We start from the raw sequence: 16208 nt of genomic DNA on the forward strand, positions 1-16208 counted from the left end.
TGGGGTGAAGGGAGATGCGTGTGATACCAGAACAGCAGGTAAAACTACTGTCCCGGTCACCTAATGCTGGGAAGAGCTAGGTTACTTTCCTTTTGGTTATTCTCACGCCAGGGTGAGGGCTATGGAATGTGGGGCAGAGGGAACTGTGCTCCTCCCCTCCATTCCCGTCACACCACTCTGTCTAGGCAAGTTCTCCTTTTCTGTCTGCTAGGCAGCCTGGAGGGACATAAGAAGGAAGGAACTATCAGCATCTCTCCTTCCTCGCTCTACTCTCTAAATCCCTGGTCATTTGGAGTTTGGCTACCAAGATCCAGTTTAACTAGTTCCTGCCCCACCCAGCTTGGGCAACTATATAGGACTTCTGGTGTTACCCTGTTGGTCCTGCTCTTGTATTTACCTTTCATTGATAATCAACTCTTAGGTAATGAGCAAATCCTGTATGTTTGAGGAGAGTCTCATGGGAAGTGGCACGGTATAAAGGAAAGGCCTGAGATTTGAGATTCAGGAAGGGTTAGGTTCAAATATTATTCCAACTACTCACTGCCTATGTGACCTTGAGCAAGTTGCTTCACCTGCTTGACCCTTAGTGTCTCTACCTGCAAAATGGGATTGTTAGGATCAAGTGACAATGTGCAAGAGCACTTAATAGCAGGCCTGGTGCATCATAGACTCTATATGTTTCTTTCTTCCTTTCTCAAGCTGTGCTTTTCCAAAACACCAGATTGATGTTAAAAGTTAGGAACTCTGTCTTCATTTGACTCCCTTGAGGAAGTTCTTTCCCAAAGTTGAGCCTTTGAATACTTTTGGGGTCAGTGGTGAACCATCAACAGCATCTTCTAGTACTGATTTTCTATGAATTTATAACTCTGTACTTGGTATTCTGGTCATTTCTATGCTCCTTGTTATGCTCACTAGAAGATGAGAAAGGACATAGGAGACACATGGGTTAATTTTTCTATTTCAACAAGAAATAATGTTGCTTGTAGAGAAAAGGCTTACTATGGGAGGGTCTCCCTGGTGGCATTGGGGTTAAGTTTCAGCGCTATGACTGCTCTGGCCAGGGAGCTAACCCACAGGGTGCAGGAGACCTCTCCTGTCTCACCCGCTGCTCCCCTAAGCAGTGTATTTCAGTAGATCCACTTGTTCTGCTCCTCACTCTGTCTCGGTGAACCTTCTCATTCCTACACCTCTGGCCTACACTCCAGTTCTTACACACACACAAAGGTTTACCATGGGAGGCACCCCACATCTGTGTGGGCATCTCACCCTCTTCCTTGGTGATGCAAAGTAATAACCTCCATGCTTTCTACTAATGCAGTGGGGGCTTCTTTGAGATAACTGGTAGCAGAAGAACATTTGAGCAAAAAGCAAGGCATTAGCACTATCTTCACAAAACCATCAGTCATTTGACAGTAACCTGCCCTATGTCCTGCTTTGTTCCAGAAAATTTAACAGTTCCAGAAATGTACAGGTTGCTCCTGATTTACATCCTTATGCATGATTGCTGCTAGCTATGCATGGCACTAGAATCTCCTTTCCTGCTCCCTGCCTACTACCAAGCTCTTCTCTTCCTCCCTCCCCTCTGTTTACTGCTAGTTTGGCAGCCAAGAGTCACTTTGTGGGCTGTGGCTGGGCATGGCCCTTTCTCCCAACAATGCTGTATTTCTAGTGCGAAGTCAGCGGGAGGCACCAGTCAGTCTCTGCAGTGGTAGGCCTCAGCTTTCCAGCACAGTGTAGTCTCTGAGGTCTTCAAAAATGTGCAGGTGCCCATGTCCTACCTAGATCCGTTAAAACTCTGGGGCTGAGCATGGATATGAATTAGTTCATTTAAAACTCTCCCCAGGAGGTTCATGTAAGCGACCTCCTGACCAGCCAGTCTCTGTTTGCCATCTGCTCAGGTGCTCTCATCTCGGCTGCTTCCTGTCCTTCTCTCTAGCACATTCCTCAATTCCTCTCCCCAAGTTTTTGATCTCCCTTTAGTTGGAACTTGGTTCTTTCCTGCTCCTCTATCTGATTCTGTCCCAGGTCATGGGAACTATAAACTCAAGTGACACGCAAGTGCGAAATATGAACAAGTCAGTATCCCAACGGAATTTTGTTTGCTATTGGTGGGTGGGAGCTATGTTGGTCTTCAGGCTTTCATGGACTGGTTTGGGAACTTTACCACCTTCAAATAGTGTTTTCATTTAAAAATTTAGCAATAGACTGTGTAAAAGAACAATTCTACTTATATGCTTAATATGCTTAAAATCTACTGAGAAGAGACTTAAATTTACACAAAAATATATGCCAGTACATAATCCAGGGCTAGATTTGGTCATACACCAGTTGTTCTTAAACTTGGACCTAGTGATTGATCACTTGGGAGCTTAAAAAATGTACATATTCTAACCACATTCTGCTTCACTCAAGAAATCTTTTTCAGCCGGGCGTGGTGGCGCGCGCCTGTAGTCCCAGCTACTCGGGAGGCAGAGGCAGGAGGATCGCTTGAGTCCAGGAGTTCTGGGCTGCAGTGCGCTATGCCGATCGGGTGTCCGCACTAAGTTCGGCATCAATATGGTGACCTCCCGGGAGCGGGGGACCACCAGGTTGCCTAAGGAGGGGTGAACCGGCCCAGGTCGGAAACGGAGCAGGTCAAAACTCCCGTGCTGATCAGTAGTGGGATCGCGCCTGTGAATAGCCACTGCACTCCAGCCTGGGCAACATAGCGAGACCCTGACTCGCCAAAAAAAAAAAAAATAAAAATTAAAATTTTTAAAAAAAAAAAAAAAAAAAAAAAAAAAAAGAAATCTTTTTCAAGTGAGGCTTGAAACCTGATCCTTTAAAAATGAGCTCTCTGGGAGATTGTGATGTGCATCAGAGTTGGAGAAGGACCAGTGCAGATGAATTTGGAGAAAGGGGAGGTAAAGGCAGGCTGTTGAGGTGGACAGGCCTGCCCATGGAGGACGCAGCGCTGCTGTGGGTCTGTGCCTGCTCCTCCCCAGGTGCTGCTTCTTGGCTCTCATGCCCTTGACATCCGGTTGCCAAGGCCTCAGTTCAGGCATGTTGGCACCTTCCTCCTTGACCAGGAAGTGTCTGCTGGGGCTGAACTTTAGCTGTCAACATTAATCTCCTAGGTCCATTAATCTCCTGGGTCCAGTAACTGGAGTGACATGTGTAATTGGAATGATCCATCGCTTCAGATCGAGGTTTGGTGATCCCGGGGCTATTTTCTCCTGTCATTCATTTCCCCCTGGGTGGTAAGGAAGGTGGGGAGAATTTTCAGACATTAGTCATGTTTTCCTGTATCTTTCCTTGTGAAGCTGGAGAACTGAAGGGGGCCAGGGGACGGAGGGTGGAGTCTCCTGGAAGGGTGGAGGGGTGGAGGGAATGAAGTAGTTGAAATCTGATCAACTCCTATCTGTCATTACATGTGGGTTGGTGGACGAATGGCTCCCCAAATCCCACTTCATCACTCATAGTTCAGGATAGGGTTCTGGAGGCCTTTGGGCTGTGGTTTGGGGTGAGGAGCGTGAGTTGTGCAAGACCAGCTCTGAGACTTGGCACTTGCATCTTGTCATTAGTGTTGTGGGTGTGGAATGGGAAACACCATGTGCTTGGCGCTCTCTGTGCATTTTCATGTAATTCTAACAACAAGCCTATGAAACAGGCATTATCATCCCCAGTTTATAGGTAAAGAAACTTACCCACTCGTGGGGCAATAAAGTCACAGCTAGAATTCCAACAGTTCAAGCCTTTAAATTGCACTGAGCTGCTTCTAGGACACTGGGGTGGAAGTCAGGAGACCCGACCTCAGTTCAGGTTCTGCCACCTATTATGTGATGTTGGACAAATCCCTTCATACGCAGTTCTCTTTCCTCAACTGCATAAAGGGAGTCTGGGGGTGGGCAGGGGTCAGTGTCCAGCAGAGGCCTGTGGCTTGTGTGTCTCTGGAGGCTGTGCCTGTACCACACCACCTGCTTTGGAGACCTTACTCTGCCTGAGCTGAGTCTTTTGCCTTGAGTATTTCCCGTCCTCTGGGGCAGTATCGACCATCACCCTTCAGGAAACTGACTCCTTTATGGGCTCTGATTTAGGAGTTACAAGACTTATTTTTCCTTAAAAATTAGAAGTTTCCTTAAAAATTAACAAAATGTAATTTCTATGTAATTGAAAAAAGTGTGTAAACAAAATCATACACATTTGAAATAGATGTATTAGTTAATTTACTAAAGGAGGGAGATTGTCCTTTCTAGACTTCTCTCCTCCAGGGTTCTGGAGCTATGAGAGTCCTTTTATTGGCTTATCCGCATCCACTTACTGGTGAATAGGACATTTCATACATTGTATTTGCTTCAAGCTTGTATGTTACTTTAGATAATTGGACCTAAAATGACTTTCCCCTACCATCTAATACATTGCTTAAGGGCAGTCTCCTGGAATGGTCAATTCACTGTTAACCTTCAGCAAATTTACTAAATTTCTTTTTTCCGAGATTCACCTCTTATTTATCATTTTGAGATACCTCAGATAATGGTGGCTTCTAGGTTGTTCTTTGAGACTTTTGGCAACAATTTTAAGAGGTGACCAGGAGTTTTGGACACATTCTCAGATGCAGGGGGAGTGAATTTTCCAAGTTATAAATTAGAAACTCCCCAGTTGTGATTTCTAATCATGGCCATTTCTTTGTTACATTACTAGTGATTCTGACTCCAAAACCCAGTGTGTGGGCTCTTCTCCCACACCAACCAATTCTCCTACACAGGGTGGGTATTGTACAATTCAATTCAATTCTGATACTGTCAACTTGGAGATAGAAACAAATCTCACAGGTTAAGGGTTTGATCCTACAGGACAATCCTCAGACACCAGTGTACTTCTGGCAATCGGCTATAGATTGGAGGTCCCCACATCCCACCCTCCACCCCCCTTTGGTTCCATTACTAGAGTAGCTCACAGAGCTGAAAGAAACATTTTGCTTGCTAGATCTGCTTTATTAGAAAAGGGTATAACTCAGGGACAGCCAGATGAAAGAGATACGTAAGGCAGGGCACTGAACAAAGAAGTTTGTGTCTTTGTGGAGTTTGGCAGCTGGCGTCATGCATGTGGAAACATTCCTGTTCACCAACCCAGGAACTTCTGAACCCCATCTTTTGGGGGTTTTATGGAGGCTTCATTACATAGGCATGGTAGGTTAAGTCACTGGCTCTATCTCCAGCCCCTCTGTCCTCCATGTAATTGCATGTTTGTTCCTCTAGCGACCAACCCCTAACCTTACGTGATTTGCAGACATTCCCAAAGTTGTCACATTAATTTAACAGAAGACACCTTCATCACTTTCACCACTTAGGAAGCACTAAGGTTTTTAGAACTCTGTGCCAGGAACAGGGAGGAAGACCAAATACATATTTCTTATTATAAATCACAGTGTCACAGCTACTATCCCTGGATCTTCATTGCCTCATTTCTGACAGTAGGGTAATTAGAAAGCCAAAGAGATTAAGCAAAGTAGAAAATTGCCAGACAAGGTGCCTGTGCATTTCTTGATGTTTTAGTAAACAATTTACTTGGTATTTTATAGTGTTCAGATCTTATTCGGTTTGATACTTAGCTGACTTATGAAATAGATGGAGCAACTGTATTTTAAAATTTCTGGTTTGTGTGAATCTGCCCCTTATTTATTATGAAAAGAATTTGAAGTGGCATAAAAAAGGATCAAGCTAGAGCAAAAAAGATCGGAGCAAGCAGGACAGAAAAAATATAATAGCTAACATTTGTTGAGAGGGCACAATTTCAAGTGCTTTCAAGTGTATTAACTCTTTGTTACAATTGCCTTGTGAAGTAGGTCTTGTGCTATTACTTTCCATTTTAACACAAGTGGAAACTGAGGCTGAGTGGTTGAGGAACTTATTCACTATTAAATGGTCACCCTCACACTTTAACCAGTATCCTAGAATACCTCTTTGTAATAAACATGGTTAGGGGTCATGTATACCCATCCATGGTAAGAATTAACCATTTATTTATAGGGAAGCAAAGTGAGCCAAAAAAAATGGGTAAATGTCTTGCTGAAGGTTACAAAGCCCGTAAGTGGCATTACCAGAACTAGAATCTTGGTCTTCTGTCTCTGAGTGCTGTGTCCACTGCTTCACATAGCATCTTTCTTAAAATGAAAACCATGTGTTTTTCAGAACCTGGCAGTTGGGGCAGGAGCTGTTGGATCTTTGCAACTGACCTACATCTCGAAGGTAACGTTGTCTTGGAGCTCTGGGAATTCATATTCTCTTAAGTAGTTCAGTATCTGAACAGGAGGAAATGTGAACTCTTTGGGGGTGGCATTTGAAGATGTTACTTGGGCAGTAAAGTGCTCCTTCTTCCTCAAGTTTGGCTGTGGAAGTTCTGGGGTGGCATGTAGTTAGCAGGTTCTTGGAGGGAGTACCCACAGCCTCTGACCCTTGGGACATATCAGTCAGCTGTGCTCCTGCAAAGGAGGGGTAGGTTGATTTGGGGATAGGAGTGGGACATGACCCTCTTTGTAATTTCAAAAAAAAAGGAACACAGAAAAAACAAAAAGGATTCTCCCAAAGAGTAGAGAAAATAGGAGAATGTTGGGGTTTCACTGGAATTTTATCATTCACCTGGACAGGGTTTCCTGCAGAAGGAAAGCTAAGAATGCGTCAGAAGATACTCACATATGCCAGGAAACCATTTAATAGCCTCCAGATAACTGCTGGAGGGTCTGGCTGTTGGGATAACAGCCATCCCCTGTCCAGTTTGGTGCTGAGAACTGGTGGGGGATGGGGGAGGCGGGCAGGAGGAGGGCTGGCTGGTGAGGCTTGTACTTTGCTAAATTCGGCTTCTTTTAGCGGCCCCTCCCAGAACAGGCACCAGTGCTGACCGGTGATGCAGCAGAGATAAAAACGGCTGGGGGATTTAGAGTTGCAGAAAGAGGAACTCTTTGTCCAGTAAGGACAGCCAGGTGGCACCCAGCCAGGACTGAGGTTCCGGAAGTCCTGCTCTCCCCACTGCACCCCTCACTTCGGGCTTCTTGGAGACCTCTGTTGCTTTGTCCAGGTTTTCCCACCCTCTGGGGATTGAGACAGACTTGAGGGACCCTTAATCTGCACAGGTCCTGTCTCCTTTTTCTAATAAGCTTTGGGAGTGGCTGTATTCTGTCTTCTTAGCTGGTCAGAGGGTTAGTCGAAGTGGAAGGGCTGCAGGGGCCACAGGTGGTCCATGGCCATGACTGTGTGAAAAAGCAGCCATGCAAGGCTCTATCTAAGTGGATCAGAGAGGAGACAGTGACCTCAGGGAAACGGAACCAGCTTTCGAAAGATTTCGAAAGCCAGGCTTTGCTAGCATAGCTTTAGGCAATTTATGCAGGTGTTGTGCCTGGCAGGCCTGAGACCTGGGCGTCCCCTCTCCTGTCCAGTCTTGCTCTCTGAGCTCATTAGGTCATTTCTCCAAGGTGTTCAAGGAGCCTCAGGAATCCCCAGCCCCCAGAGGTGGGGGGAGGATCACAGAGAGCCTTAATGATAAAGAAACTCTAAACCCTGTCCTGTTAGACAGGACCTAGAAAGAATTTTTCATTAATAAAGAGTGAATACAATCTCCTGCTGAATCATGATTTCTAAACAGAACTCAGATAAGCGTTTTTTAAATTCTTGGTTTTAAGGCCTGTCTCATTTAGACCTGCCTTTTTGCCTTTCCTGGGGGAGGGCAGACCTGGGTGGACATTTTGTAAAACCCGCAGCTGCCACTGGGTCAGGTTACACGGAGCTGAGAGCCTTTAACTCATGCCAGATCCAGTGCCAGAAAACAGGGGTTTCCCAGAAAACATTTAGCGGTGGTACTGGGCTCAAATGCAACATTCCAGATTCTTTGTTGTTAACCCTTAGATATCCCCTCCCAGAGGAAAGTGTTTAACCTGTGTCCGTCTGGCTTGTGGTGTCTGGGTGACCTTTCTGCTGGGGGAAGTGCCTTTGCATATCTGTTTCTTGAGGGCTAGTGTCGGGAAGATGAGGTCCTTCAGAGGCCAGCAGAGATGAAAACTCTCAACTTGAGGTCATCCAAAGCTTTTTTGATGGCAGCAGAACCAGTTTGACGACAAAATAATTGAAGGTGGCCTTTGGCACCACCACCACTTTGCTCATGGCTCTTCTCTTCCACAGTTATCCCCACTATCCCACCCTCAGGTGTGTCCTGTTTGTCTGGCCTTGCCCTCCGTTAGGCATAAGGAAGACCTTCCTAGAACTGTGCTTCTTAATTTTTTTGGGTGGAGAGGGGTGTCATGGATCTTTTTGAGAGCCTGATGGAAAGTGTGTGTATGTGTGTGCACACTTGGATTCTGCTTGTAGTTTCAGGCTATTGACTCCCTGAAGCAGGTCCAGAGACCTCCGCTAGAACCCTCCTGATCATTCTGCATAGGTGTCTGTTTCTTCTCCTGCTCTTGATGCCAGTTCTTGGGGCAGGGTCCCCCACTGGGCCAGGGCTGCACCAGAGCTCCAAGACCTTGCTCTGATGCTACTTCTGCCAGAGGGCCCCAGCTCCACTTCCGGCCAAGGGCAGACAGGGTGGGGCCGGTGAGCAGTGCCCTGCCACCGAGAGTTTGTTGCTCCTGTGGTCTGTGTTTGATCTGATAAGAACAAGTTCCTGAGAGTCTGCCTAGCTGTGGAGCAGCCTCATCTGCGTCACTCTCTAGGTGACCCTGCCCGTTGCCTCCTCACAACCCCAGCTGCTCACTGCTTGCATTGCCCTGGGGCCCACCAGACTACCCTGTTTGTGCAGCTATTCACCTGGCCCCTTGGGGTGTACAGATGATTGTGCTTGGCTGTCCTCGCTGGAGTCAGCTGTCAGCCATGCTTCTTTGGGATTCTCTGTTCCTTCTGGCTGACCTGATCATAATCGTGGGGGGCTGGTGGTGGGGGAGAGTGGGTTATATATCCTGGCAGCAGGCATTTTACCTTCACAGTCTCCAGGAGGTCTAGGGAGTCCATAGCTGCCTCTTGACAATAAGTGAGAGCCCCACCTTGGCCCTTCTCTCTGAGAGGTGCAGCAATAGGAAGGAGAGATTATATTTGTGACTTTAAAAAGGAGACTAGTAATTTCATTCTGGCTCTGCTGATAGGGAAACTGATCAGAGAAATTGAGGGTCTTCCCTTTCTTAAACAGCCCATGAGGGCAAAACTAGGACTAATTTCTGTCCAGTTAACTCAGAAAGGAATTGTTTGAACAAACAATCCTTATGTGGTAAGCCATGAGGCATGAGGTAAGTTGTAGATGTGTACATATGTCATCACACGCCTCATGACTGAAAACTTGGGTAAGTGTATGAAGACAAAAAAAAAAACCCAGACGACCTCTTTGAAAACTTCAGTTTGTAATAAGCAGAGGAGCACAGCATTCTTGCAATGTAGGCTGCTAATGTATGTGATGAGGTGCACCATTCATCATCCAAACAGGGTGAAAAGTGTGTCTGAGTGTGCTCTGTCTAATCAGTGGTAGATGACAGTTTCTAGGAGAGAAAGGGCAACTCTTCTAATAAGTTAGAGACCGTCTCAAAGTGCCCGTTTTTCCATGCCATTCTAAAACTGAAAGTACAAGGGGTCCTTAGGAGAGGTAGGTTCTGAGGCCCTCCCTGATGGTCACAGTGACCCAGGAACCAAGGACAGGTCAAGGAGAAGTTCATGGGTGATGGGCCCTCACAAGAACGTGGATGCCTAGGGACAGAGCCGAAAACCAGTCACTGACAGATCACAACATCATGCCAGTGGGATGCAGGCATATTCTGTTGTTCAGATTGAACTCTAGGGTCTGAAACCAAAGCCCATGGTGTCATGGAGTTCCAGTGCACAAATCCTGGGAGTGGCAGAGACTTGACTGAATTGGGAAAGTTTGTGTCTGAACTCAAGATATATGGGTTTACCTTTGCTTAAATCTTTATGCTTTTCAGAACTATTTTAAGATTTTCTTAGGCCCTAAGGCCTGTTCCTCACATCATGGTAAACGCAGCAGAATGCACCCACATCCCTCATTAAATATAACTGCTTTGCTCTAAATATTTGAAAGGATTTTAATGTTTTTATTCTTGGAATGATTTACCTGTGAGTAGCCCATTTAATTTATGATTGGCTCTGATTTCCCCCCAGTCATCTTGCATACCCAGGGATTCTTATGGAGTAAGAAAATTGAAGCTACTATTATTTTCAAATGTAATGAAATACTTGTGAATGTTTAATTGAAACATTAATGAAGTTGACTTAATGTGACATCTTATAGGCATTTGTTAAGTACTCGCCAATGAGGTCGATATCAAATTCTACAGACATTTAATTAAATATTTATTCATGTTGAGAATTCCATAATCATTTTGTAAGTTGGCATCCATGCATTCTTTTTCAGTTCTACATTTTGTGGGTGCCTAAGAAGCTCACGGTCCTCAGAATTTTGCCCAAAATGCCAAGTATGGCACTGCCTGTGTTAATGGGATTTTAAAGGAAGTGAGGTATTAGAAGCTATAAATAGACTCTCTTTGATCAAACAGCTTCTGCTTGACAGGATGTGTTACGGGCCTCCCCTGTGCAATCATATTACTCTTGTTTGATGGAACAGTACATGAGGGTCACACACGGGGATGCTTGGGATTGGAGGTCTGTCTTTCTGGTAACAAAGTCTGGAGTATACTGTCTGTCATTACTTTGATTTTTTTTTTTTTTTAGGCCACTATCTCAATTCCCATCTTGAATATTTGAGTATTAATTTTGGTTGTTAAGAAATCTGGGCAGGTCTATAGAAAGAACTTAAGGCCTAGATAGAGAATCCAGACAGACTGGTGTGTCTCCATTATCAGACCTTTAGTAACTGTGAGCCATGGAAAGACCTTAATTTTCCCTTTCATTTTTCTGTTTATTTATTTAATGGAACTGCTGTTAATTTACATACCTGTTCTTTTTTTCCAAAATAAAGAATTTCTCCCCACAGGTGTTGTCGCCATAGTTCTCCCACAAACAAATCACCCATAATTCTTCACCATAGTCTGTTTCTCACCTCTCCTCCTCACCCCCCACCCATGCTTCTTATCTATGATCAGCTTTCAAGGTTTGGTTTTAACATTTGTCTTTCTTGTTTTTTTTTTTTTTTAAAGATTCATTTTATTTATTTATGTATACAAGAGCTGGGGTGTAGGCCAGAGGTATGGGGAGGGGTGAGAGGACTCACCAGAGACAGTGTGGTGCAGAACAGGTGGATCTATTGAAATACAATGCTGAGGGGAGCAGCGGGTGAGACAGGAGAGGTCTGTTGTGCCATGTTGGTCAGCTCCCTGGCTGGGATCCAACTGGGGCTGCAGTGGCTGTGGATAGCTTCATAGTGATGACACTTAACCCCTTGGGCCACCAGGGAGGCCGTAAAGTTTGTCTTTGTTTGATATTTTGTTTGGTTTTTCTATATTCCACATATAAGTGAAAACATCCATTATTTATCTTTCTTCTTCTGGCTTGTTTCACTGAGGATAATCCCTTCCAGTTCTATCCATGTTGTGTGAATGGCATGAGTGTATCTTTTTTTAATTGCTGAGTAGTGTACCACATCTTCTTGATCCATATCTTGGGTATTGTAAATAGTACTGCTATAAATGGAGGCGGACAGGTTTCTCTTCCAATTAGAGCTTTTGTGTTCTTTGGGTTGATACCTAGGAATGTAATTTCTGGGTCATATGGCAGGTCCATTTTTAGTCTCCTGAGAAGCCTCCACACTAATATTCATATAGCTGGACCACTCTACAGTGTCAAAGGTTTACTTTTTCTCCATATCCTCACCGGCATCTGTTGTTTCTTGTTTTTTGTTTGTTTGTTTTTGATATGGGCCATTCTCACAGGTGTGAAGTGGAATCTCAGTGTGGTTTTGATTTGCATTTCCCTGATAAGTGAATGTGAGCATTTTTCATATGCCTATTGGTGATCTGCAGTCCTCTTTGGAGAAGTGCCTGTTAAGCTTTTCTGCTCATTTTTTAATTGGGTTCTTTGTTTTCTTTTGTTGAGTTTTATGAGCTCTTTGTAGATTTTTGATATCAGTCCCTTGTCAGATGTATGCTGTGTAAATATTTTCTCCCATTCAGTAGGATGTCTCTTCATTTTGGTTACTGTCTGTTTTGCTCTACAGAAACATTTTAGCTTGATGTAATCCCGGTTGTTTATAGTCTCCTTTTTTTTTTCTTATTCCTGGAGATGAAACTGCAAAGATGTTTCTGAAGTTTATGTCATGGGGGGTTTTGCCTTTGTTTTCCTCTGTGTATTTTATGGTTTTAGGACAAAACCTTGTATTTTGACTTGAGATTTTTTTTTTTCCGTTTCTAATATGTCTCCTCTTAAGCAAAAACCACTCAAAGTCCCTAGGATGAGAACCAGTAAGAGAATGTATCTGGTTGGAAAGAAGATTGAGAAAAGTGTCTGAATAGTTCTTAGCCAAGGTCCCAGGGGAAGGAGACTGTCCCCTTAGAAATCTCAGGTACAGTGGTGAAGGCCTGCTGTAGGGAGGTAGATTCAGTCTCCCTCAAAAGTAATCACTAATTTTTTTGTGGGCAAATGATGAAATATGAGTTGCTTTACTTAATTTGTTCAGTGCATTTATCCAAATCCGAGTAAGGTGGACTCATGTATCATGTATGTGTATACTCAGGAATGTACATGTGAGGGTAGGATTGAAAAACAAGAAGAAATAACACAGCAGTAAGTGGAAAAGAGTTCTACTTTCTTACACCTCTCCCTTAAATACACACATATGCTCTTTGATTCCATTAGCTCTTCTTTGGGCACATAGAAATTGCTAATTTTTGTGATTAAGTAGTAAGCATAGATATAAAGGAAACTGATCAGTGTTTCCAAATGTGGTGGGTGATATACTGCCTCACGTTTGGGAGCTCCGAATGGAAGTTTGTGTATTTGTAACAATACATCTTCAATTTGGAGAACTGTTTAGGAAGTTGGGGTTTGAGATAGGAGTAGAACCTTGCCAAGTGTGGATGGAGTCAGCACAGGTATTGTAGTCCAAAGAGAATTTGGCAGGAATTTGTCAGGATTCAGGATTCAGAAGATGAACACAAGCATCAAGATAGTGATTATCCCTACAGAGGGGAAGGGGAGCGGCACAGAAGGACTTCTAAGAAATAAGACTGATAGTCACCTTTCATCTGGATGGTGAATACAGGTTTCCACTTAATTGTTATTCTTCAAAATGCCCATGTGTGTTTAGTATACTCTTTTTCTATGTATGAAAAGCTTTACAATTTAAAAATTTGGAAAAAAAATGTTTTATAACCCTGTTAGAAAGATATTTATGTGTCTTTTCTTTTTTTTTTTTTTAATTTGATTTAGGTGAGCATAGCTACCCCAAAGCAGAAGCCAAAAACTCCGTTTTGCTTTGGTAAGTACTGAGCTGGAGGGTGGTGAGGGTAAATTTCCCTCCAGGACTTCCTCTTTGGTGTGGAGACAGTCCTGTGACCCCATGTGACTTCTACCCAGCGCACATGAGTGACTTCAGTCACAGTGCTGTTCCTGGGCCTCAAGTGATAGAAATTGCTTTCCTAGAGGCACAGCATCTAGAAAGTTTTTAGTTTTCCTGACTCTGCAAGGTACAAGGTGTCTTTCAGAAGTTTTTAGGAACCCTCATCTCAGAGCAGAGTAATAGTGTCCTCAGAAAAGGTGGAGACTGGGAGAAGTTGGGGTGGGGTGATGTCAGAAAGAGGATAGTAGAAATGGAGTATCCTGTTGAGGGCCTCGGTGTTGCCAAATGGTGACAGTGTCAGGGTGACATAGGGACTGCATTGCTCATTTGATGCCTCAAGTCATTGAATTGTTAATGTTGGAGTTCCATTATGTTCTCAGTACTGCAGTAAGTGCTACAAGTAAATGCTAACAAATAGTTTCTCTTGTATCTCTAGGGTGGTTCTGAATATAAGCTCCACTAGGCAGGGCTGTTGCTCTGCTATGCCACTGCTGTATCTTCATTACATAGAACGGTTCCTGGCACATAATGGTTGTTCAACAAACATTTGTTGAATGAATGAGGAAACTAACAAATTCTATGTCTACCCCATGATGCTCACCTCTTATAGCTCAGACTTATTTATACTAGACAAATAAAAACTGTCTCTTGAACTGTCCTCTCTCCCAACTCTTCAGGTTGGCTCCTACTTCTATGGTACTCTTAATTCCCCCATGTCTTTCAAATACTGCTAAATTCAAAGTGATTCAGATTTTGAGGCCAGCAGTTCTAAAACAATCATCATCATCAACCCAGGAGTAAGATGTGTGACCTCATAGAGTGCTCAGGGGAAAAACAAGGTAAAAATGAGGTCAAGGTCACAGATTTGATCTCAGGCAAGTTTTGTTCCACTTCCTAACCACATTCAAGACTCTTAACCAAGCTAACTGTACCAGAGGAAATGAGACACACAGAGTCCAAAATTATATATGTAGTTCATGACTGTAAGTCCAGTAGCTCCTTCTAAAATGCAGTTCAAACTCGTCTTGTGGATGGTGGAATAGCAGCCTCATCAGTGCACAACAGCACAGTAAGGCTATTGTCATGTGCTGGGCATCATTCTTGTGGCCAGTGGAGCAGTCCAACCTTATGAAAAAAGAGAGCCCTTGTAGCCTCCAGCTTCTCAAATATTCATGTGAGTGACTTAACACTGTGGGAGATTTCTTCTTTCTAAGGATTTCTGCCTTGCCTACCTGGAGCAGCTGGGTTTTGTGGAGTGTTTTTTATATTGCCTGTGTTCTGAGCTAAGTTTTCTTCCTTCTTCCCCATGACTTTTCAGTCATCAATGCCCTGTCTCAGAGGTATTTTCTTCAAGCCAATGACCAGAAAGATCTGAAGGACTGGGTTGAAGCCCTGAATCAAGCCAGCAAAATCACTGTACGTATGATTCCTTCTCTTTTCTGCAGGAAGTGCCTATTCAGGGTGGGGAAGAACTCAGGTATCAGTAGGGTCATTCCCAAGAACCTATTACAGACCCAGGTCCCCCTGACTCTTCTTACACCTTGGCTAATTAGCCACAAGTTGACTGACAGTTTGTGTTTGAATCAAATTCAAGGGGAAGTTTAGGGAGCATCCTTTTTGTGCTTCCTAGGAGGACTCCTAGCCAGTCATATTGTGAGTAATTCTGGGATGCTGATTCAGAATGTGGTGGGGTTGGAAAACAGATTACTGACTATGAGAAGGGAAAAGCATATGAGAAGGAAGTCTGAATTATTCCCAGCTTTGGTGAGAGGGAGTGGTACTTTTCTTACTGTAAGAAGTTATGGGGCAGGGGGCTAGGGTTTTTAATCAAATCCATCCACTAGTCATGCTTTCTTTAAAAGCATTACTGAACTAGTTCCCTGGCCACTATATGAGTACTCTCATTTTCCTTGATTTGAATGATGAGAATTCCTTCCCTAGAAGTACAGAAAATGCAAGGGGGAAGGGTAGGAAGGAGGAGAGGGAAAACATAAGTTTCGGGGAAAAAAACTAGACCTTTACCCAATAATGGGCGGGCTTCTGGCATATAAATAAAGGTCTGTTTGTTGAGAAGTTGAATTTTTTGTATCATACAGTTAGAAATGCTTACATTTTGATAACTTCCAATAATAACCATCAGTGAACAGGAGTGGATTATTTTCCCATATACACCAGCATTCCCATGAAAAAAATTTAATAGAAGAAATTAATAGATATTAATGTATTAATAATAATTAATAAAAATTAATAGCACTCTAATATTTAATACTTACATAAAAATTAATAGAATTAATAGAAGAAATTTCTATGTCTGTCCAGTACTTGTGATTCTGAACCCAAATAGAGTACAGTTTAATCATCTAAGCAGCTTTGCTTGTTAGCAAGTTATTCTGATAAACATTGGGAAACCTTTGAAAAGAGAGAAATGGTGGAAGGAAGGATTCTGGCTGTTAACTCACATGTCTGCTAACACATATGCTCATGGATATGGCTGTGGAGTGCTGATTTTAGTAAAGATTTTCTAAAATGATTGGGGTCTTCACCCTTCTGCGTTCTCCACAATTTCCTTCATTGTCCCAACAGTTTGTTCTCATTCATTGTTTCCTCCTGGATTTCTGCCTCTGTTCCTGCCTGGAGAGTGTGCTGTCCAGCCTGTGAGGCAGAGGGAAGCCTCTTACCTTTCTTTAGTGCTTTGAGCATAGAGTGACTCTACGCCACTGTTCCTCTGC

General features: G+C 43.6%; 1 protein-coding gene across 3 annotated transcripts in view; it reads left to right on the top strand.

Annotated features, from left to right (window-relative positions):
- Window positions 1-16208, top strand: part of PLEKHA2 (pleckstrin homology domain containing A2) — a 61384-nt gene that overhangs the window by 21842 nt on the left and 23334 nt on the right. For all 3 annotated transcript variants that reach the window (XM_054700899.1, XM_037526094.2, XM_037526095.2), the window contains 3 exons: window positions 6171-6227; window positions 13350-13398; window positions 14798-14895. In XM_054700899.1, the coding sequence (XP_054556874.1) occupies window positions 6171-6227; window positions 13350-13398; window positions 14798-14895 (204 nt within the window). The remainder of the gene's footprint in view (window positions 1-6170; window positions 6228-13349; window positions 13399-14797; window positions 14896-16208) is intronic.

The sequence above is a fragment of the Talpa occidentalis genome, unplaced genomic scaffold, assembly GCF_014898055.3.
Source record: "Talpa occidentalis isolate TD23 unplaced genomic scaffold, MPIMG_talOcc4v2.1 talOcc4.4, whole genome shotgun sequence".
NCBI lineage: Eukaryota > Metazoa > Chordata > Mammalia > Eulipotyphla > Talpidae > Talpa > Talpa occidentalis.